This window comes from Girardinichthys multiradiatus, chromosome X, assembly GCF_021462225.1.
Source record: "Girardinichthys multiradiatus isolate DD_20200921_A chromosome X, DD_fGirMul_XY1, whole genome shotgun sequence".
NCBI lineage: Eukaryota > Metazoa > Chordata > Actinopteri > Cyprinodontiformes > Goodeidae > Girardinichthys > Girardinichthys multiradiatus.
Genome location: NC_061817.1, coordinates 38,730,290 through 38,751,530, shown reverse-complemented (window position 1 = coordinate 38,751,530; position 21,241 = coordinate 38,730,290). Strand labels below are relative to the sequence as shown.

Sequence of the window (21,241 nt, the reverse complement as noted above, 5' to 3'; positions counted from 1 at the left end):
GAAGATCCAGTGTTGTCTCATTTGTCCATATGATGATGTCTCAGCTCAGGAACCGCACCATCAGCATGAATATGAATGAAAAAGCCTCCCCACCTAACTACACACACAACTCTGATTTTAACATTAGTCTACGATCTAATGCAAACAGGATGTGAATCAGTCTACATGTCTAGATTAGTGGGTAGTTGTCAAATATAAATATATATATTTATAAACAATCTGCATTTTCTTTAAATGCTGTAAATCATGCTGTTTTGTTTTTATTGGTTGCTTACAATGTTTTTTTGCTGTCTGTCCTATTTTTCTTTCATTAACATAAAACTATTTACTGCAGAAAAATGCATTCCTATGAACCTCTTGTAAATTTTGATAACTGCATAAACTATTGTGAATCTGTTTTGTTCATTAATAAATGTTTTTTACACACATGCACTTCATAATGTATTTAGCTTTATGTCTGGCTAAAGGCAGATTATGGCAGATTGAGACTCTCAAGGCTGACAGAAAATTAAAAGTCAGCCTAACCCAAATAATTATTGTTTTTCTGAATCTGGCTCCTCTGCACGGCCTTGATGGCTGGTTATCTTCAACTTCTCCTGGAAGTTATGTAAACATGATGCTCTGCTCCCTCCCTTCTCTGAGGACATCTGTGGACCTGCTCAGAACTTTGTGGCCTGTTGATGAAATTTCCAACGAACCATCAAGGACAATGGCCTCTGGGACAGTGTTTCATGGACTTACTTGCACACACACTAACATGCTCAAGATAAACATATGCACCCCCCTCACACCACCTTCACCGTTCCCAGCATGATGTTGTTTTGTCAACTTGTTGCTTCTTTGTTCTGAGGTTTTTTACAATCTCAAACTGTATCCTGCTAAGGATAAAGTGTGAAATATGATTTTTTTTCCTCTACTTACCTAATGTGGCCTCTTTTCTCATCTAACAAGGGCAGCGCCTGTGAGTGGGCAGCAAAGCCTCGGTGACCCGTCCCCCCTCGTCTTGTGTCATGATGTATGTTTGGATGGGTTGTACTGGACTTCTAATTTCCCCTCGGGGATCAATAAAGTATCTTTGAATTGAATTGAATTGAATTCTCTTTCAGATATATCTTCTAACAGTAATAATGACCATGCAGAACTACCTCTTATTGTGCCAAAAATAATCGTAGTGATAAAGCCATTTGCTCTACACTGAAAAACTGTACTATATTATACACAAAGTCTAGAAATCATCACATTTCGACTCACTGACAGCCCACAACAAAGGCAGCAATAAGAGACAACATGAGGATAAAGATGTTCTTTATTTTACATAAAACCTGTTTAGGCATCACTTGGTGGTGGTGTAGTTCTGAAGTATTTATCTTTTGAAGACATTCTGTCGCAAATATCTTAAAAGTCTTCATAGCATCTATTCATAAAAACAAATAGCATAGTATAATTAGGGTGTTACTTCATGTGATGGAGGGAATTACAGGAGGAATCTGGGAAACTAACCCTGCATCCAAGGCGCAGAAATGTCTGCAGTATCCTGGAGTACTGGGTTCAGAATAAAAGCCTCTCAGCTGTCCTCGTTTCCCATTGCCCCAGTAACCTGCACCACGATCTTTAAATGTGCTTCCACAACTTAAACAGGTTGATATGAGGTACGGCTTCCGGTACTCAGCCTGAAATGATTTAGAGAATTTCTTCCCGTAAACGACACCTTCAATTGTAAAAAGAAATGATTAAAATCACCAAACAACATTTTACAAAGTAGCACTTGCATAAGGACAAGGCCTTTCCCTTTCTCAATGTATTCAACATGCAGTGCAAAGGTCCTTGGTGACAGAAGATTTCAATTAACGCCTGATGATTAAAATGTAACTATGTAACTAAAAATGTAACTATAAATAAAGTAATTTGTGGATCCATATAAAACATTTTCACTTTTTAATGTTGTGCAGCTAAGGCCAATGACTCATTTATTGTTTTATTATGTCTGCAAAACCTCTGAAGTTATTAAAATTCAATGAAAAGTCTTGATGAAGACAAACCTAACATTATAGGACAACGAAGATGACATTTGTTAGGGTCCTAATATGGAAACAAATCCAAAAAAGGTTATCTTTTCTATTTGCATAGAAGCACTGTGTCTTTAATGTTAGTTCAAACTACTGTGTGATGCCAGAATAACACAGACATGCTATAATCCATACATTACATGTTGTTAGTGCAGGAGCAACATGTGAAAAATAATGCTAAACCTTCCGATTACGTACTGTCCAACCACAGGAAATGTGCCTTGTTGTAGAATGATGTCTGAGACACAACGTCCAGAAACCGCTTGCATTTCAGTGATAATTTTCCCATCGCTGCGTCTCCTTTCTCCAGCACAACAAGAAGTATTTCATACAATATGTCCACTGGTAGCTGAAATAACAAGACATTTTCTAAAAACCAATTTTATTCTTGTGTAAGAACCACTTAGACTGTTGTAGATAAGTGCCTGCAAAATGCTAACCTCTTCTTCCCTGTTGTTTTCTACAAGGGAAACAAATGATAAATGCTCAAGAATAGGTGGAGAATTATTGATTTGCATGAAATACAAAATCCATCCTTTAGAAGGAAACATAACACTACCTGTCTGCCCGCTTTGGTGATGAGCTGCCTTCAGTCTTTTCTTGGAACACTGTCTCTCAATCGTGGACCTTGAACAGACAAAATAAATTTAGAACCATCTGAACTCCATCACAGCTACATTTTTAAAGAAAAAAAAAAAACATTTGATGAACAGAGTTTGCATCCTTTCACTGAAGTTCAGCAATGTAATTTTGATTTAATTTCCATTACATTCTGACTTTCAATAACACACATTTTCTAAATTGTCTGGACATTTTTTTAATCATTCATGTCAACATATGATCTGTACATTTACCTTGCAGGAAAGTTCTCAAGCAGGAGAACAGACCACCATAGCCTAATGGTTGGCATGTCAGCCTGTTTATGGACAGAAACACAATATAAGCTTGCGAACCAATAAGTTTTAAATGACATATAATTACGTATCTCTGTGAAGTCGAACTGCCCACCAAGAGTGATGTAACAAAGCATACTAGAGAGAGCAATAATAACAAAACTATTATCATATTATGAAACTGAAATAGTCATGTACAAGCATTGCTTGAAACAGCACTTACCATCAATGTGAAAATGCCACAGTTATGGGACAGTCCTTGTCTGGGAACATCCTAGAGTTAAGTTGAAAAAAACGTAGTATATTTTACAGCAATACAAACCACATTTCAGTATTAAAAACAAAAACTGTGGCAAATCAGCACACATACCTTAATGTCCTCAGTGGTAAACTGTGTCCACAGTCCAGGACACAGCTTTTGACATATATTGCGAAAGAGAAGTTAAGAGAAAACAAATTTAACACCTTCTTACATTGTTTGACACAAGTCAAGCAATGGTCTTATGAACACGCCCAACTCAAACATTTTTCATGTAACTTTTTTGGAACGGATCAAGCAACACAAAACAACAAAAGAAAGGGGTTTTATAGAAAATTATTTTGAAATATTTAGTTTAATATCAACTTTACGTGACAGTCTGTTGAAATTCTGTAATGTTCTCCAATGCCATCTAACACTTCTTTCTTGTGGTCCCATAGTCAAAGACTGTGATTACAAAATGGCGACTTTCCAGTTGCAAGTCCCCACAAAACCCAATTTTGATATCAATACTACACACATCTCAAAATTTACAAAACTATGTTTAGTTAATACAAGAAATATATATATTCAATATTAATTCATCCGCAAAATGCAACATACCAGCCAAATTCATGTAGCTAAGCTACGTTATGATACAAAACTTTCTACACATACAGGTCCTTCTAAAAAAATTAGCATATTGTGATGAAGTTCATTATTTTCCATAATGTAATGATGAAAATTTAACATTCATATATTTTAGATTCATTGCACACTAACGGAAATATTTCAGGTCTTTTATTGTCTTAATACGGATGATTTTGGCATACAGCTCATGAAAACCCAAAATTCCTATCTCACAAAATTAGCATATTTCACCCAACCAATAAAATAAAAGTGTTTTTAATACAAAAAACGTCAACCTTCAAATAATCATGTACAGTTATGCACTCAATACTTGGTCAGGAATCCTTTGGCAGAAATGACTGCTTCAATGCGGCGTGGCATGAATGCAATCAGCCTGTGGCACTGCTGAGGTCTTATGGAGGCCCAGGATGCTTCGATAGCGGCCTTTAGCTCATCCAGAGTGTTGGGTCTTGAGTCTCTCAACGTTCTCTTCACAATATCCCACAGATTCTCTATGGGGTTCAGGTCAGGAGAGTTGGCAGGCCAATTGAGCACAGTGATACCATGGTCAATAAACCATTTACCAGTGGTTTTGGCACTGTGAGCAGGTGCCAGGTTGTGCTGAAAAATGAAATCTTCATCTCCATAAAGCTTTTCAGCAGATGGAAGCATGAAGTGCTCCAAAATCTCCTGATAGCTAGCTGCATTGACCCTGCCCTTGATAAAACACAGTGGACCAACACCAGCAGCTGACACGGCACCCCAGACCATCACTGACTGTGGGTACTTGACACTGGACTTCTGGCATTTTGGCATTTCCTTCTCCCCAGTCTTCCTCCAGACTCTGGCACCTTGATTTCCGAATGACATGCAGAATTTGCTTTCATCCGAAAAAAGTACTTTGGACCACTGAGCAACAGTCCAGTGCTGCTTCTCTGTAGCCCAGGTCTGGGGAATGCGGCACCTGTAGCCCATTTCCTGCACACGCCTGTGCACGGTGGCTCTGGATGTTTCTACTCCAGACTCAGTCCACTGCTTCCGTAGGTCCCCCAAGGTCTGGAATCGGCCCTTCTCCACAATCTTCCTCAGGGTCCGATCACCTCTTCTCGTTGTGCAGCGTTTTCTGCCACACTTTTTCCTTCCCACAGACTTCCCACTGAGGTGCCTTGATACAGCACTCTGGGAACAGCCTATTCGTTCAGAAATGTCTTTCTGTGTCTTACCCTCTTGCTTGAGGGTGTCAATAGTGGCCTTCTGGACAGCAGTCAGGTCGGCAGTCTTACCCATGATTGGGGTTTTGAGTGATGAACCAGGCTGGGAGTTTTAAAGGCCTCAGGAATCTTTTGCAGGTGTTTAGAGTTAACTCGTTGATTCAGATGATTAGGTTCATAGCTCGTTTAGAGACCCTTTTAATGATATGCTAATTTTGTGAGATAGGAATTTTGGGTTTTCATGAGCTGTATGCCAAAATCATCCGTATTAAGACAATAAAAGACCTGAAATATTTCAGTTAGTGTGCAATGAATCTAAAATATATGAATGTTAAATTTTCATCATGACATTATGGAAAATAATGAACTTTATCACAATATGCTAATATTTTGAGAAGGACCTGTAGGTGTATTTTTGCTATGGTGACATTCTAGTAATATACCTCAACACAATACATTAAGACGTTTATGGTCCATGTCTCTCCAATGTGTTAATTTTTTAAGTATAAATAACTTTGAAAGTAGCATAACTAGTCTTTTTATTTTATATTTTTCACTCGTTGACTTCACTGATTGGTGTCGCTACGATCTGTCAGGATGTGAGATTTTGGACTTTGTGGTTTGGTGTTTTTGTTTTACTAGATGTTTCTTGTTTGAAGTTTTGTATTCTTGTTCATCACTTTGTGTTCTGACAATTCTGGTTTCCTTTTGCCTCCCTGTCTGTTCTCCTCTCATCATTAGTTTTCTTCTTTTAGTTGTTAATTACTCAGTTTCTGTTCCCTTTACATTCATGGTTCCTCTTAGCTCCGTTTCTTCTGTTTATCTTTATTCTCCAGTTCCTCCTTTAACAGGTTAGCTTTAGTTACCGTTTATTTTTATTCTAATCATCATTTCTCCTGCTTCATTCTCAGTTTATTCTTTCAGTGTTTGCTTTTGTAGTCAGGGTTTCTTTATGGTCCCTTTTTTCTTAGGCCTTAGGTTTCTGTTGTTTTTCCTGTTCCTTCCAGATTCCTCTGTTTCTTCTATCTTCTGGTTATTTTAGATTTCTTTTGTTTTGGTTATTTTACTGTAGTCTCCTGTTCTGCTTGGGTCTGTGTTTCTCCTTAGTGGTTAATCTGTTCCATTTGTCCCTTCGGCCTCCCTGTCTCCTGTTCTGTGTTTTTTTGGATTATCTGTCCTTAGTTCTCCTCTCACATCCTGCTGTATATGAATTGGTCTGTGCTCTTTGTTCCCTGCTGGTTCCTCTGTTCATTCACTCTCTGTTCTGCCCGCTCGCTACACCAGGACTTAGTTCTGTGTTTGCTTCGTTCCTGCAAGGAGTACACATGTAAGTTTTGAATTCACTCATGTTTGTACCTGCAGTGTTTTCATTATGTTTTTTGGAATCCTTTGAATAAAGCTGAAGACTGTTTTGAATTGCTGCATCCAAGCCCTTGTTAGCACTTTGGTCCACACCAAAACTGCATCGTGACATTATCACGTTTGAAACATAAGAACAATAGATTACCTTTCTTCACTTACATTTTAAACCTGTACTTTTGACCTGTACTTTCCTTACATACACATTTGTACATGTAGGCTTCATAATACACACTGACAACATTAAAAATATAATTTCGAAAATTAACTTAATGACTGATAATTGCGTTACGTTCATTCTGCGCTTCTCCATACAACTTCATGCAGGTTAGCTCTGTATTTACACCTCTGTGAAAAACAGAGGACATAAAGCCAACCAATCACGGAACGTCTACAGGTTGAGAAACGCCCACTTTTAGTCTTTAGAGACCCCGGTCTCCTCCTGTCAGTCAGTACTTGAGGCTGAATTATCTTGCAGACTAGAAGAAGAGGAGGATGTGCTTCATCTTTGTGACTCTGAACTAGTAGGGCACGTTTGTCAGAAAACAGCTCAAGGCTTCCTAGCGGCACAACTTTACCAGCATAAACACTTTGCATCCCTTGGACAGCGGAGCGAGGTACATGTTTAGAGATGTATTACTTTGTGAAGTCTGCATTTATGTAATGTATCTATGTTTTGTGTCAAACAAAAGCACCTAAGCAGATGTATTTTATTTTTATTTTTACTTTTCACGGTGTATTGTGGTGCATTCCAACTTGGTTTCGGATGAAGTAAATGTGACTCTACTGCACCCATCGAAGCTCTCCGTGTGTTTTTGGTTCTGATTGCTACATAGAAGTAGGTGCAGCGCCTCTAGTGGTGGATAAAGAAAATGAGAAATTATATATTTTGTTTTACACTACTGACCAATCAGAAACTTTTATTTCCGGTTTACTTTTCAAACACTAAGTTAAAGAGGAAAAATCTTCAGCTTCGTCTCATTGTTAAAATAATCTATGATAAAGCAGGTTGGAGGTCAGGGGGACATTTTTCATGTTGACCCAGCTATGACCGGACTCTTTGGCTCAGTTCTGCATTCTTCCAGAGAGAGATGAGGAGAAGCTGAGCTCACTGGGAGCTGTTTTTAGTACTGTTTGGTTCTGATAAGCAGCAGGCATCACATGGCTCAGCTCCTGTGCCATAATGGTTCTGGAATATTTCATTATGACTGATTAAAATAAACCAGCCTGACCTCGGGGTGAACTTCAACCTTTAACCTGCCAACTGTACCTGTTGAGTCTAAGGTGGAGCTCCTAGGAGTTTGGTCATTTCTCTGAGTTTCACGCCCTGGGAATCTCCAGGGAAGATTGGCAGCTGTCTGATATGTTTTCCACTTGGGGATAATCTTTCTCTCTGCAGAATGAGGGACTTCAAATAGTTTTCAGAAATGTTTCCACCACACATGGAAGCTCCAGAACAGCAAACTTGCTGGAATCTTAATAAATACAGATATATCTCCTATTAGCTGCACCATGCAGGTCCTGACTCAGCTCAGAAAATGCTTCAGCATTCAGAGACTTGCCATGAACATTGAGTTGGTCATTGAGTTACTGTCTGATGGCCTCAGATCACAGGAAGTTAAATGTAAAGCTTGATCTTAGCTCCTTCTTCAGATGTTTCCTTTCCTCCAACTTGCTCTGTAACAGTTTCCTGTTCTTGTTGCAGATCTTCTGTCCTCTCAACAGTCATGGATGATTCAGATGTTCTTGTTACCAAAATCAATGAGTGGGTCGATCTACAGAAAAGTTGTGCAAAGAAGTTGAGCAGACTGTCGGATGAGCTGGAAGAAGCTGTGAAGGCTGCCAATGTGACCAAAGTTGTTGGCAGCTCAGTGTCGGTAGGGGGAGCAGCTGCCATGACTGCGGCAGGAGTGTTAACGGTTCTGACCGGAGGAATAGCGCTGCCTGTTCTGGCTACAGTGGGAGCAGTTGGGGCTGTGGCTTCAGGGACCAGTCTGCTGACCAGCGTCGGTTCTGAGGCTTACAGCGCCAGCAAGACCAAAGACATCATGAACGAAGCCAAACAGATACTGGACAAGCTACAGAGTCTGGAACAAGAAATAAAAGACCTCATGAAGCCTCTGAAGTCAGTGCAAGGTCAAGCCTCCAGTTCCTGTGATGGCGATGATGATGCCAACATTATGGAGGCACTCCTGAGATCAGAGGCCAGACGACATGGACTGAGTCTCTCCCACAGTGTCAGGATCGGAAAGGTTTTCAGGCTTCCACAATTCAACATCTCCAGGAGGATTATGGCCAATGAAGTTCTGCTGGCAGCAAGTGCCACCATCATTGTACAAGCTCTGCTCCTGGCGGCTCGACAGGGAGGCAAGAAAGTGGCTTCTTCTGTGGGGAAAAAAGCAGCATCAGCAGCAGTTGGATGTGTGAGTAAGACCTACAACACTAGTTATAATCTTTATTTGTCATTGCAATTGTAACTAAATTGTCCTCTACATTTAACTTGAGCCTCCATCCCTTAGGGAGCAGTGGGCTGCCATTGTGCAGCGCCTGGGGAGCATTCAGGGGCTAAGGATCTTGTTCAGGGACCCAGAGCGGCAGTGTAGCTGAGTTTCGAACCGGGGAGCTTGCGGCCTCTCTGGGATGCAAACGTCCTGCTCTCTAACCACTAGGGCACCACTCCCCCCAGCTGGTGCTGGTTCTGCTATTTTTTGTAATTCCCAGCAGGGAATAAAAAAAACAGATGTGTTTCATTTAAATGTTTCTGTCAACTTTAGTAAGAAAGCAGAACTCTTAGCTCCTAATCTTGAGATCTTCAAAACATTGCAGATGACTTGTAGCTAAACTTGAATAAAGTCTTAGTAATTGGAGACTTAAACCTGAACTGGTTAGTGTCCAATGACTTTAAACACATTTACCTTTTTTCAAATAGTTGACTGTCCTACGGGGCCAAATCTGAAGGTAACTCAACTTTACTTCATTTTATTCTGACAAACCATCCTCATAAATATACATGTTTCCATATTTCCTAATGACTTCAGCAATCACTGTGCATCTACAGTAAAAGCATAAAAACTCCCAAAACCAAAAGGAGACATTTTTCTGTCCATCTATAGGATCTGTAAGATCTTTAAGATCTGTACATATTTTGGGATAGCCTTTGTCTTATTCCAGATGTTAAAAAAAAAACGCAAGAGAATTATTCATCAGTGTTTTTGGTAAAATCATTGATAAATATGCTCCATTCATAAAATATAGAGTTAAAGGTCATGAAGATCCTTGGTTCACCCTGATATGTATTCCCTGAGCGTCAGGTGGTGTGGACCCAAGCCAGAAAAGAAGCTGCCAGCTCAGACTGGAATGTTTTAGGAAGCTCCACAATAAATGCACTGGGGCTAAAAGAAATGCAAAGTCTGCATATTTTCTTTCAGAACCTCCTTTAAACTCATTTAAAATTATGGAAAACTGTTAAGACTGATTTCAAGCCTCCGACATACATTACCAAAGATAATAAGCAGCTTAACAACAGGTTTTTTTGTATTTTTAATGAACATTTTATTAATTCTAGCTCACTATATGATTCTGTTAATATGAGAACAACGTAGACCACTGTGAAGTTTAAATTTCTTTCAGCTTTAATCTTAATATAGATAAACGGCAGACTTACAGACAGGCTGGACATGGCAGGGCAGCAACAGGGTAGCACACACAGGGTAGGTCTCAGGAAACAGCAAAGATGATATCAAGAGGAACCGGAGGTGAACAGTGAAAACAAGGGAACTTAAATACTGAGGGAAGTGAAGTGTGGACCAATGAACAAGGAGGGGAGCTGATCTGGAGATTGTGAGACAGCTGGGAACAGGGGAGGCTAAACAATACAGCGAGAGAATGACTAATTAAAACATATGAGCAGGAGAGCAGGGAGGTAACAGGATATCTCTAACTGAACAGAAAAATATGAGACTAAACTAAAGGACATAAACAAGGGGAAACCAGATCTATAAGGAAATATAAACTGAACACATCTAACACAGGAAGCAACAAAAACTAAACAGAAATAATCTAATAACCTGAGTGAACCGAGAAGAACCAGGCTGTGCAGAGAAAGAAACAAACTTAAAAACCTGACACAGGTGGATTATGACACTTTGTTGCTTTACTGACCACATTTGCCATAGTTATTTGGACACAAGGCGAAAGCCTTTCATGTATTGAACCAAGTTGCATATGTTTTTATGGCCGGGGAGAGGTTGGTCCAGGTGGCACCGGCTGCTGCTCCATTTTACTCAAATTAAGATGTATGAAGCAAAAGTGGTCAAAAACATGCATACGCACGATTTTAGACATCTCATTTTTTTGTCACACTTTTCAAAATTTGTCGCTATGCCAACTTTTAGTGTAAACTCTTTTATACTTGAAGCCTCTGGTCTGGTTGTCCATGTATGCTTACCTTAAAAGCAGACATCAAGATGAAGAGGAAGTCCCCAGAAACCCTTAAATGTCACAGACCTATAGCTGGGTCCTGCTGTTGTTGATGTGAAAGTGCACGTCTGTCCAAGCAGAAAGAGAGATGGTACTGGTTTTTATTCCATGGGAGGTGTGCAAGGAGGAAACCTTTCCTTAACAAGAAACATTTAAGGCCAGACTAAGGTTTGCCAGAAAGAACTTGGACAAAAACCAGGTCTTCTGGAACAATGTTCTTTGAACAAGCTAAAACAACGTTCTAGTAAAATAACCTCATACCAGCTGTGAAGCTTGGAGGTGGAAGTGTCATGGTTTGAGGATGCTTTGCTGCAGCAGGACCTGTCCAGCTCACCATCATCGTATCCTCCATGAACTCCGCGGACCAAAGGTGTAAAAAGAAAAGGTGAGACCATCTGTAAAAACATTAAAGCTGAAGCAGAACTGGACCCTGGAACACAACAATGACCCCAAACACCCCAGTGAATCCACCAAGGACTGGCTGAGAAGTGGAACTGGAAAGTTCTGGGCCTAGTCAAAGCTCCGATCTTAATTTTATTGAGATGTTGGGGTGACCTTAAGGGGGCTGCAACAAACCCCTAAAACATCTCCCAGTTAAAACTCAGGAGTGGAACAAAGCTCCCTCAGACTGATGTGAGAGATGGTGGATGGAGACAGGAAGCTTCTCACTGAAGGTGGTAAGACTAGATGTTAGGGGGCAGGGTGTCCTAACTTCTTCCTCAGCTAGAAAACACGTTTTTGTTGAAATTTTGCTTAATGAGTGAAACAAAGTTATTGGTGTTTATCTGTAATTAAATTTCTTTTCCAGAGATAAACTTGGAGGTTGTGTTGTGTTCAGGCTGCAGGTGGAGCAGTTGGACTCTTGTTCTCTGTTCCTGAGCTGGTCAGTGACTGCCAGAACCTTGACAACATTGAGACCGAAGCCAGTAAGACCCTGAGGGAAAATGCCAAGGCCATACGGAGATCCGCTGAGGAGATGGAGGAAGAGCTGCAGAAAATAAGGTATGAAAAGAACACAATGTGCTGCGAAACGTTGAAATAAAGCAAAATATGTTTTAAATGTTCAATCTGAGATTAGGTAGCTGTAATAAAACTGGAACGGCTTGTTTGAGCCGTTGTGGACTCTTTAAATTACTGTGAAATCCCATCATTAGGGATATTAACCCCAAAGAATGGATCATAATCAAAGTTTATGAAGAAAATGTATTTAATTACATTAGTATTTTTTATCTTAAACCAGAAATTCACTATTATCATCTTAGTAGCCAGAAATGCCCCATCGACTTCCATCTACACCACATTTATTTACCTTACGGTCATATCAGTATTAAACCAAGCATTCTGTTATGAAGGCAATTTCATTTGTAATCAGTAGTAATTTGATCTGTTCTCCAGCTGGTTTAACCATCTTCGTTTTAGGCTGATGCAGGAAATTCCTGCATTTTTACGACCTTTATTGGAGCCATGTGACTACTTCAGAGTCTGCTTTATTCACCAAGTTTGTGACACAAACCTGGTAAAAATCGAAAAACATTTTTGTAAATATGTTTACAGGGTTTTTACAAATGTGAAAGACAATTGAATTAATGCTATTCTGTCTGGTATGGATCTGGGTTCTCTGACTGTTCATCAGAGAGACATCTTGGGGGAAGAAACTTTATCTGTAGCTCTACCCTGAAGGTAAACGTCTAAAGAATTTGGGTCCAGGGTGTGTGGGGTCTGCAGAGATGTTAGCTGCCCTTATCCTGACCCTGGACCTGTACAAGTCCTAGACAGAGTGATGATGAGCTTTGATGATCCTCTCTGCAGACCTGATTGGTCGTTGCAGTCTGGACCTGTCCTGTTTTGTGGATGAACCAAACCACACTGAGATGGATGAAGACAGGACAGACTGAACGATGGCAGTGGAGAAGATGACCAGCAGCTCCTGGGGAAGGTTGGACTTTTTGAGTTGCTGTAGGAAGTACAGTCTCTGCTGAGCCTTCTTCTAAATAGTGTCTATGTGTGAGGACCATCTCAGGTCCTAAGAAAGGGTGGTTCCTAGGAACCAGAAGTGATCCACGGTAGGCACAGTGTTGTTGAGGATGATGAGGAGAGGCAGTGGGGGTGGTGTTCTCTGGAAGTCCACCATCATCTCCACAGTCTTGAATGGGTTAAGTTCCAGGTGGTTCTAGGGTACCAGCCGGTCTACCTCCTGTCTGTATGCAGACTCATCATTGCCATGGATTAGTCCAATAACAGTGGTGTCATCTGCACACTTCAGGAGTTTCACAGATGGGTCCACTCAGGTCCAGTCATTTGTATAGAGGGAGAAGAGGAGTGGGGAGAGAACACATCCCTGGGGGGCACCAGTGCTAATTTTTCTTTTGCAGACCACGGTTGCTCCGCCCTCGCAGAAACTACCAACAGCTTGACTAAAAAACAAACTGCGTGCTGGTTGTGCACAGGGCTAACAAAAGAGGTCTTCTTCCAGATGCACCAAGTGGAGCGAGAGCACCAAGTCCATCGCTGCAAGACCTGCTGATCTGCTGCTGGAAAACAACTACACTAAAACCGCTTGGGGTGCCCTCCATAGCCCTATGGCTCCAAGATATACAAGAATTTATGGAACGGTCTTTGATGGGAAAATGATTGAAGCTGTTTGAACACAATAAAATCATCAGACATCGCTTCTCTTCCAAGTAAAACACCACAGAATGCATACACTGGTGACAGTGAGATAAATAATCAGGTTTGATGGAAGTCAGTGAGGAAGTCTCGACAACCAAGATATGAGGGAGCATCTGGTTCTACATGAGTAATACAGATGCAATCACATCGATGTTATCGCTGATCTTTCAGCTTTTCGGGACTGTGAAGCTGCATCCTCCTGCAGATCCATTTTATGCCATAACTTCATTATTTGTGCTTAATAATTTAAATATTAAAGTGGGAATATAAGGGTTAAATCCTGAAATGGTTGAATGTGTGGTAGCTTTGTGCAAACTGGAAGGTTTTGAACTGATTACCTTGATAAACCCTGAAAATATTAATGCATGCTGAATTAAAATGAGTTCTATTTTTTACCACCAGAGGGTGCAAGAATATAAAATGTAAAAATGTGAATTTAAATAGGAATCTGTCAAAAATGTACAGAGATTTACGGTTTCTTTAAATCTTTTTGCAGAGAAGCTCTTCAGAAGTTGGCCAGAATTAAATTTATCATCCAGAAGAAGGACAGGAGCCAAAATGAGAAGAAAGAGTTAATTGAGTATGCAATTAAACACGCTACTGATCAGGTAGTTAAAGAGTGGCTGATCCACAACGCAGAGTCCGTGGACTTCTTCAATCTGGTAGATCTTTTCTACTCTATCCAACAAAGGCTGAATGAGGAGGGGGAGAAGAAGAAGGAGAAAGATCGGAAGAAGAAGAAGATTGAGCTGGTCTTCTTAGCTCATGGAGAGATTGAGAACTTCATGATACCTGCCTTATGTCTGCTGCCTCTGACGTCCATCACAGACGTCCTGCTGTATTCTCCCTGGAACTGCCTCCTGTTTCCTGAAGCAGCCTATAGCATCGCTACAGGAGCCATCCAGCCTCACCACAGGCTGTTTGGGTGCGCCAAACAGCTAGAATGCCCATTTTCTCCTGAAGCTCATACGACATTCAATCTGCCAAACTACTGGAACTCCATGAGAAACACTGGACTTATCCCTAAAATCATGGTGAGTCCTGTAGGAACGTCAAATGATAAGGCCTTTGAATATTTCATTGCTCTAGAAAATAATTTTGGTGCACCAGCAGCCAACCGGTATCTCATCCCATACCTTGCCCCAGGGTTTGGCAGAGTGCCCTTCTTTGTGGTCACCTTGGCCTCGTCTCTGGTGCTCTTTATCTCAGGGTATGAAGCCACCGTCCACCTGGCTGCTTGCCTGGGAAAATCACCCAGTGGAACCAGGATGGAGGAGAATTATCTGAAGTGGCAGTACGCCTACACCGTGGACAACACAGGCATGACCGTTCTACCAGAAACAATCCGCTCCACACACTCTCCATTGTTTAAGATGTTCAAGGCTGTTTTTGGTGACGTGTTTCCGTCTTTTAACGGCTGATCCAGAAGAGGACAACATCCTGGTATAGATCAGTTCAGACAGGTTATAGGAAGTGATTGCTTTAAATACTCTTTGTTCAGTTTATAGGGTTAAGTGCTCTGCTCGTTTCTTTAACTGTTGAACACAAAGTTAGCTTCCAGCAGTGAGCTTCTCTCCTGACTTCAGTGGCTTGAAGCCGTCTCTGTACCAGGGGTCAAAGGTGAGCTGTTCGGCTCAAACTGCAGAGTGATGTTGGTCTCATTGATCAGGATGATCATGTTCTCCTAAACACGACCCACAGAACTCTGCAGCATCTGCTGGCCTCTGGATCGCGACCACTGAGTTACAGCCGTTTGCTTTGCACCGATGTTCTGAAACTGTCCTTCAGCAGCGATGTATCCATCAATAAAACTGTGGAGACATTAAATTCATGTTTCTGTTTTGATTTACTAATTTAGTCTCAAGTTGAAGGTGGTACCAGCTGTGCTGCGGGTGACGGATAAACATGGCAAGGAAATTGCATAAATCCAGACTGTAAAGAGTTCTTTTTAAAGAGGAAGGGGAGTAAGGAGAAGTCTGGGCTAAAGCCCTCCATGTTTCCAGACCCTAACAATGCCGCTGGTCTGCAACCCAGCTCTTCTTAATCATTTTATGATTTCCTCAGCACTTTATAACACTTTTGATGGTTTGAAATGGTTTGACTTGATCAGAATAGTTACAAAAATAACATTTAATGTTCAGCTTCCGTCCAGAGAAGCTTGATAGAAACAACTGATTATTTCCGATATAAATCCAGTGTTTCTCTCTCCAAGCTAAAATGCATTTTAATTAATTATTTGATTATTTCTGTTTTTTACTGAGGTGGAAAAATATCAGAAACTTTATTTTTGGATCAGACAGAAACTATGGCCGGGTTCTGTTCTGCAGGATGGGAAAGTGGTTGTTGCAGAGTCAGTAACCATGCAAAGAAAATGATAGTTCTTTAAAGCTGAACCACCGTGAAACTTTCTCAGACGGAAGATGGTTTAATTCATCTTCAGCTCTGACTCAACGTGGTCCATCAAAGTGAAATCTTCTAAATCTCCTGCTGCAAAGATCATATAAAGACCCAAGATCCCACAGGGAGATTTTTTTCAGTTTCCTTTTACTGGAAACCAGCAAAAAACCAGAAATCCCCCCTCCTCCTCCTTCCGCAGCAGCTGCTGTAAGTTTTGTGCAGCTCAACCGACACAGAGGTGCTCCACTGTGAGTATGAAGCAATCTGAACTTTTTATTTCTATGTTCAGGGTCGATCATTTCCATCCTTACAGCAGCAGCAGCTCAGTAACTCCTCCTGATCCTGGTTATTATACGTTTTAATCTATTATATGGATTATATGTTGAGACTGAGGCTTCAGATTGTTTTTCTACCAGGACAGTGAAACCCTGAACCCTGGAGGTGTTTATCTCTCTGACTCCCTCTGACCAGAGCTGGACTCTGGTTTGCGACCAGCAAGGAGAGGAATCAGCACCCATGGGGCCTGATCTGGGCGTGTTGTGCACGATCTTCAAAGATTGCTTGTGCTTTGGATAATTGCATGTGCTACTGGGGGGCTGCTACTGGCCCCAGTGGAACCAGAGGAAAATCCATCAGATCCTTTCTGCTGTGTTACTTAAAACATGCAGGGGTTGTTGTTGCATCATTATAAATGATCCAGATGTTATGTTTTTCCTTCTGTTCTGTTCTGCTCCTGCTTTTCTGGACTGGTACAGTTAGTTAACCTTTCTCGTTGCTATTCACAGCAACAGGTTTATCATCGCAGCCTCTGCCCTGATGAGATCATTTCTCCTCTCTGTTCATTTGAGCTGGGCGCCTCTGAGTGTGTACTTGTGAATGCAGAAGGCAGAGTTTGAAGTTGTTCTGCAAGCAGATGCTTTATGTTTGTGGTCCGGATGGATCCAGTGAGGCTACATCCTGCTTCGCCTTTAATGATTGATTTCATGATTGATTAATATGCTCATGGGGCTGCACGGTGGCGCAGTTGGTAGCACTGTTGCCTTGCAGCAAGAAGGTCCTGGGTTCGATTCCCGACCAGGGGTCTTTCTGCATGGATTTTGCATGTTCTCCCTGTGCATGCGTGGGTTCTCACCAGGTACTCTGGCTTCCTCCCACAGTCCAAAGAAATGCCTGCTAGGCATTAATTGGTCACTTTAAATTGCCCTTAGGTGAATGAGTGTGTGCATGGTTGTTTCTGTGTTGCCCTGTGATGGACTGGCGACCTGTCCAGGGTGAACCCCGCCTCTTGCCCATAGACTGCTGAAGATAGGCACCAGCTCCCCGCGACCCACTATGGAATAAGCGGTAGAAAATGACTGATTTGCTCATTTTAAAAAATAACGTCACGTAACCATCCTGCAAAGAATTTAAATCGAACATTTATGTTTGTAATAATGAATAATTTTCCAATGATTTTACTGAATTTGTTTTGTTTGTTTTCCCAATATTTTAATGATATTCAATGTGTTTGATTGTTTAAATTGTTTTTTGGTGACACAAAATCATTTTTACTGCATAAACAAAACCCTCCCCTGGCATATATTCACTTTTAAACAATGTAATCAAACTGATCCAGCTCCGATTGCCCTGAAATTACATAACATTACTGTCAATAAAGCAATGTGTTTGGTTTAGTGACAAGGTTAAAACATACATTTAATCTGCCTTATAATGTCTATATAATCTATAATATTTCTAATTATATATCAACATCAAAGCACAGTGGGTCCTTTGCATGATGTGCGATCACAGTTAACAAACTGCGTGCTTGATCAGTTATGTGCGCATCTCTGCATGATCAGGTTTGTGCTTCAGCAGCAGATGATCTCACCGATGCATGTTGCGCTGGAATGATGTAGATGCAAGAAAAAAGTGGAGTTTTACTATAGGAGATATATCATGGCTTCTGTCTGTGATTGGCTGCAAATCAGAGCTTAGATAATCCTACATAGTATCTTCTATTCTCATCCATTTCTATTATTTTTATTCTTTCCAACCCAAATCTGTTGACACATGAACAGAAGATCCTCTCTCCCTGTCAGCTGTCATTCTATCTATGCCTCCTTCTGGCCAAATGACAGCAGACATTTTTGCATCCCAATTAGTTTCTGCATTTCAAACGTGCTAAATCTAGGCACAAAAACGGCACCGCAGTCCTTTTCAGGTTTGATAAATCACATTGTGGGTGGTAAGGTATTACATTTGCATATCCTCCTCCTATGAATTTTTGTGTTTGGGTCAATATCATATGTTTTGCATATTCATAAAGGCAAACACGCCGATTCCGATTAGCACGTGTTTTTGTACACACAAACCTTTTGATGATCAGGCCCTAACTGTCCAGGGTTCATAAACAGGAATGGTGGAACAACCCCTGAAGAACTCAGCCCTCCTCAACTCTGGGTTGGTTATATCCGTGAAGCAGCATCATGGCCGTTAGTGGGTCGGTTCTGATGCTTCAGGTTAACTTGACCTCTGTCAGGAAACATGTTTCCAGATGTTGAGATGTGAGACATCTCACTGAAATGTTTGGATCAGATTGTTCTCAAACTGTGCTGTACAGTCAGTTGATGGTATGTGAGCTCCCTCTATTGGTCCAACAGAAGTAATGCTACTTACTATATGAAGGTTCTGCGCTCACTAAAACTCTGCAGCTTTGGGTTTTGTGCCATCAGCTCATATTGTTTTCAGATTATCCTCAAAAAGCTTCATTAGACTTAAAGATACATTAAAAAGGAGTTGACGTTAAATAGGTTGTTTGGAAAGACAGCCAATCACCATGCAGACCAGCAGATGTCTGCAGAGGAACAACCTACTCCAGGATGTGATCTGACGACTTCCTGTCTACCACAGTGACATCACAATGATCATTCTGGGATGTCTGCAGAGGTGACATGGGGACGTCTGAGGATTTATCACATCATACTGAGACTCTGTTGAAACTGCAACAAGTCAAGCAAATTGTTCCCTTGTGAATGCTTTGACCAAATATTAGTGGGGCTGTATGTATATATCTGAGCCCTATAAGGATAAGCGTGAGTGGAAGAAAAGCCAGAAACTGTTAGAACTTCAGACCAGGTTCAGGTTTATGTATTTTCCATAACAACGATCCTGATTCTCTGAGTTGACCCAGACTTCCTCTGGTTCATGTTCTCTAACTCTGTGTTTTTCATCCATGAAATTATGCATTTGAATGATTTTATCTTCCAGATTCCTGTAGTTTCTCTCCCTTTGTGATGGCCACAGCTGACCAGTTAGTGAAGGAGATCTTCTCCTGGATCACGCAGGGGTGAGGAGTGTGCATCCCAGCTGGAGAAACTGGCAAAGAGGCTGGAGTCTGATAAAAAGGATCCACTCCTCTTAAATGTATTGGCGCCTCAACTGGAGTGATAGGATCACTCCAGGCAGAGTGAAAAAGTACACCCTCTTTTATTTCTGGCAATTTGTCCATCAGGACATGGAAAAAATAATGAAATGTACCTCAGCAGACTGTCTTCTTAGTTATTACAACAAGGGTGAAAAGCTGAAGGAGCTGAGTCCACTCATGCAGATTTTTCTGGATTAAAAAGGAAAAGTAGCGTTCAGGTGTGTGTTAACACAATGTTAAGATGGAAAGACACCAGCAATGACCTTGGAGAAGCAAATGTTGCAGGTCATCAGTCTGGGGAGGATTAAAAGTCTGAGTCTGAACTACCTGGAGTCCCTCATTCTGCAGAGAAAGATGATTCCCAAGTGGAAAACATCTGAGACAACTGCCAATCTTCCCTGGAGTAGACGTCTGTAAGGGATTTATGATTATTGATTATAAATATTTATCAAAACTTATAATTAAAAATCATAATTCAAAAGTAATAAATTTTAGCCAAAAATCACTTGTCACAAAGAGACATCAGAGATGCAGTCTAGTGTTGTGATCATTGGAATCCCAGCACTTAATTACCGTAAATTACAGATCATAAGCTGCTACTTTTTTCCAACACTTTGAACACAACAGTGCTGCTAATGCATGTTTTTTTTTTATGCCGCCAAAAACATGTTGCCTGGTAACAGTAGACCAATCAAATTAATGAGTAGTTCAAAGAGGTCCAATGAACTTGTGCGATACATCAAGAGCACTTTCACAATTTTAATTACTGGTATCGTAAATCAGACATTTATATTCACCCTCATCAACGTGGAAAATAACCAACGGGTTTGAAAGGCTGGACTGCTGCGTGGTGAAGAGGACCAGGTGCGCTCAGGTGAGAGCGTCAACGAAGAGGCTGAAGAGACGAGATCCTGAGGCTGATCAGTTCGGACTCTGAAGAACAGGACTTTGATGGTTTCAGTTCGCAGGAAGAAGATGAAGAAGGCGATCAATGACCTTTGACCTGGTAGGCTGCAGTGTAAATCAGTTAGGAGATATTGGACTGTTGTTCTTGCTCTGTTCAGTAAAAAAGCATTAGCAACGTAATTTGCTGATAACGTACGTATATTTAAAGGTAGCCGTGTTACAGGCACTGTTGGAAAAAAAGCATTTGCCATACGGATTAAATGAAATGTTAAAAATCCTCACGTGTTAATATCTTTCTGTATAAATCATATTACAACGTGGGACATCCAGTGCGACCTGTACAAATACAAAATTGGTTTTCTTTCTAAAATCCGAGCTTTTAATCAGGTGCGCTCTGTAGTCCGGAATTTATGGTAATTACAATTAATTAATTGTCATTAATAATTTATAATTATTAACCAAACCAAGCTAAATGTCACTGTGTTGTCAACTGCTTTACTGAATGGTGGGAAACACTAACCTTATTTGACAGATAATCACTCTTACACAGAATAAACACAAATGCTGTCTATCTATGTGAAAATTTAATAAACCAATAGTCTCTCTTACACTCAACTCTTCTGTTCAGCAGCGTTTCACCTAATTAACTATGCACTATTCTACAAAAGGGGTACATTAACATCCAAAACTAAGGATGCATGCTGTAGGTAGACCGAGACCAAACCAGTGGGAGTGGGAATGGATCAAAGCTTAGGATTGACTTGAAAAATACAATCAGTGGGCAGCAATGAGTTTCCACCTAGGCAGCGCCTCTGGGAGCAGCTTAGCTCTTTACCTGCTAACAGAGCTACTCAAGCATACAGTCATAAACCCCCCGAGGCGGGAAGTAAAAAACACAACGGGCCATAAACGATGGGACAATGGTGTGGTCCGATATCACCACGGGGCTCAGACCGCAGCTTCAGTCTGCTTCAATGACAAACTCA

The 21,241-nt window shown here is 40.9% G+C and overlaps 2 protein-coding genes and 1 long non-coding RNA gene across 10 annotated transcripts; 2 read left to right on the top strand and 1 right to left on the bottom strand.

Moving 5' to 3' along the window:
• Positions 1-1,288: 1,288 nt before the first annotated feature.
• On the bottom strand, positions 1,289-8,096 carry LOC124862389. Of its 7 annotated transcripts, XR_007036916.1 has the most exons (8): positions 3,330-3,905; positions 3,183-3,233; positions 2,921-2,982; positions 2,626-2,693; positions 2,507-2,526; positions 2,265-2,415; positions 1,501-1,670; positions 1,289-1,414 (listed from the first exon to the last, which is right to left on the bottom strand). XR_007036916.1 is itself a non-coding variant. In XM_047356272.1 (7 exons), the coding sequence occupies exons 3-7, from the start codon at positions 3,183-3,185 to the stop codon at positions 1,458-1,460; spliced, it is 654 nt and encodes a 217-aa protein (XP_047212228.1). In that variant the 5' UTR covers positions 3,186-3,233; positions 3,330-3,374; positions 7,668-8,096; the 3' UTR covers positions 1,289-1,457. The 7 variants fall into 7 exon arrangements, 5 of the variants coding, with proteins under 5 accessions (XP_047212228.1, XP_047212227.1, XP_047212224.1 ...); XR_007036915.1 differs by having other exon boundaries at positions 1,501-2,415; XM_047356272.1 differs by adding an exon at positions 7,668-8,096 and having other exon boundaries at positions 1,289-1,708; positions 2,507-2,693; positions 3,330-3,374.
• Positions 5,918-15,373, top strand: LOC124862387. 2 transcript variants are annotated; one of them, XM_047356266.1, is made up of 4 exons: positions 5,918-6,365; positions 8,103-8,820; positions 11,715-11,878; positions 14,043-15,373. In XM_047356266.1, the coding sequence occupies exons 2-4, from the start codon at positions 8,125-8,127 to the stop codon at positions 14,965-14,967; spliced, it is 1,785 nt and encodes a 594-aa protein (XP_047212222.1). In that variant the 5' UTR covers positions 5,918-6,365; positions 8,103-8,124; the 3' UTR covers positions 14,968-15,373. The 2 variants fall into 2 exon arrangements, with proteins under 2 accessions (XP_047212222.1, XP_047212221.1); XM_047356265.1 differs by lacking the exon at positions 5,918-6,365 and adding an exon at positions 6,489-7,014.
• A 776-nt stretch (positions 15,374-16,149) lies between these two features.
• LOC124863326 lies at positions 16,150-20,863 on the top strand. Its single transcript, XR_007037109.1, has 2 exons — positions 16,150-16,191; positions 19,193-20,863. It is a non-coding gene; the product is annotated as an uncharacterized LOC124863326 (long non-coding RNA).
• The last annotated feature ends 378 nt before the right edge of the window (positions 20,864-21,241 follow it).

Bases quoted from the DNA above. Each gene is read 5' to 3' on its own strand.
- LOC124862389 (XM_047356267.1), bottom strand. From the start codon at position 3,096: ATGCTTTGTTACATCACTCTTGGTGGGCAGTTCGACTTCACAGAGATA. The intron at 2,694-2,920 runs GTAAATGTACAG...TGTCTGTTCAAG, and splicing joins CTTGAGAACTTTCCTGCAAG to GTCCACGATTGAGAGACAGT. The intron at 1,709-2,264 runs GTACGTAATCGG...TTACAATTGAAG, and splicing joins ACATTTCCTGTGGTTGGACA to GTGTCGTTTACGGGAAGAAA.
- LOC124862387 (XM_047356266.1), top strand. From the start codon at position 8,125: ATGGATGATTCAGATGTTCTTGTTACCAAAATCAATGAGTGGGTCGAT. The intron at 8,821-11,714 runs GTGAGTAAGACC...TGTTGTGTTCAG, and splicing joins CATCAGCAGCAGTTGGATGT to GCTGCAGGTGGAGCAGTTGG. The intron at 11,879-14,042 runs GTATGAAAAGAA...ATCTTTTTGCAG, and splicing joins GAAGAGCTGCAGAAAATAAG to AGAAGCTCTTCAGAAGTTGG.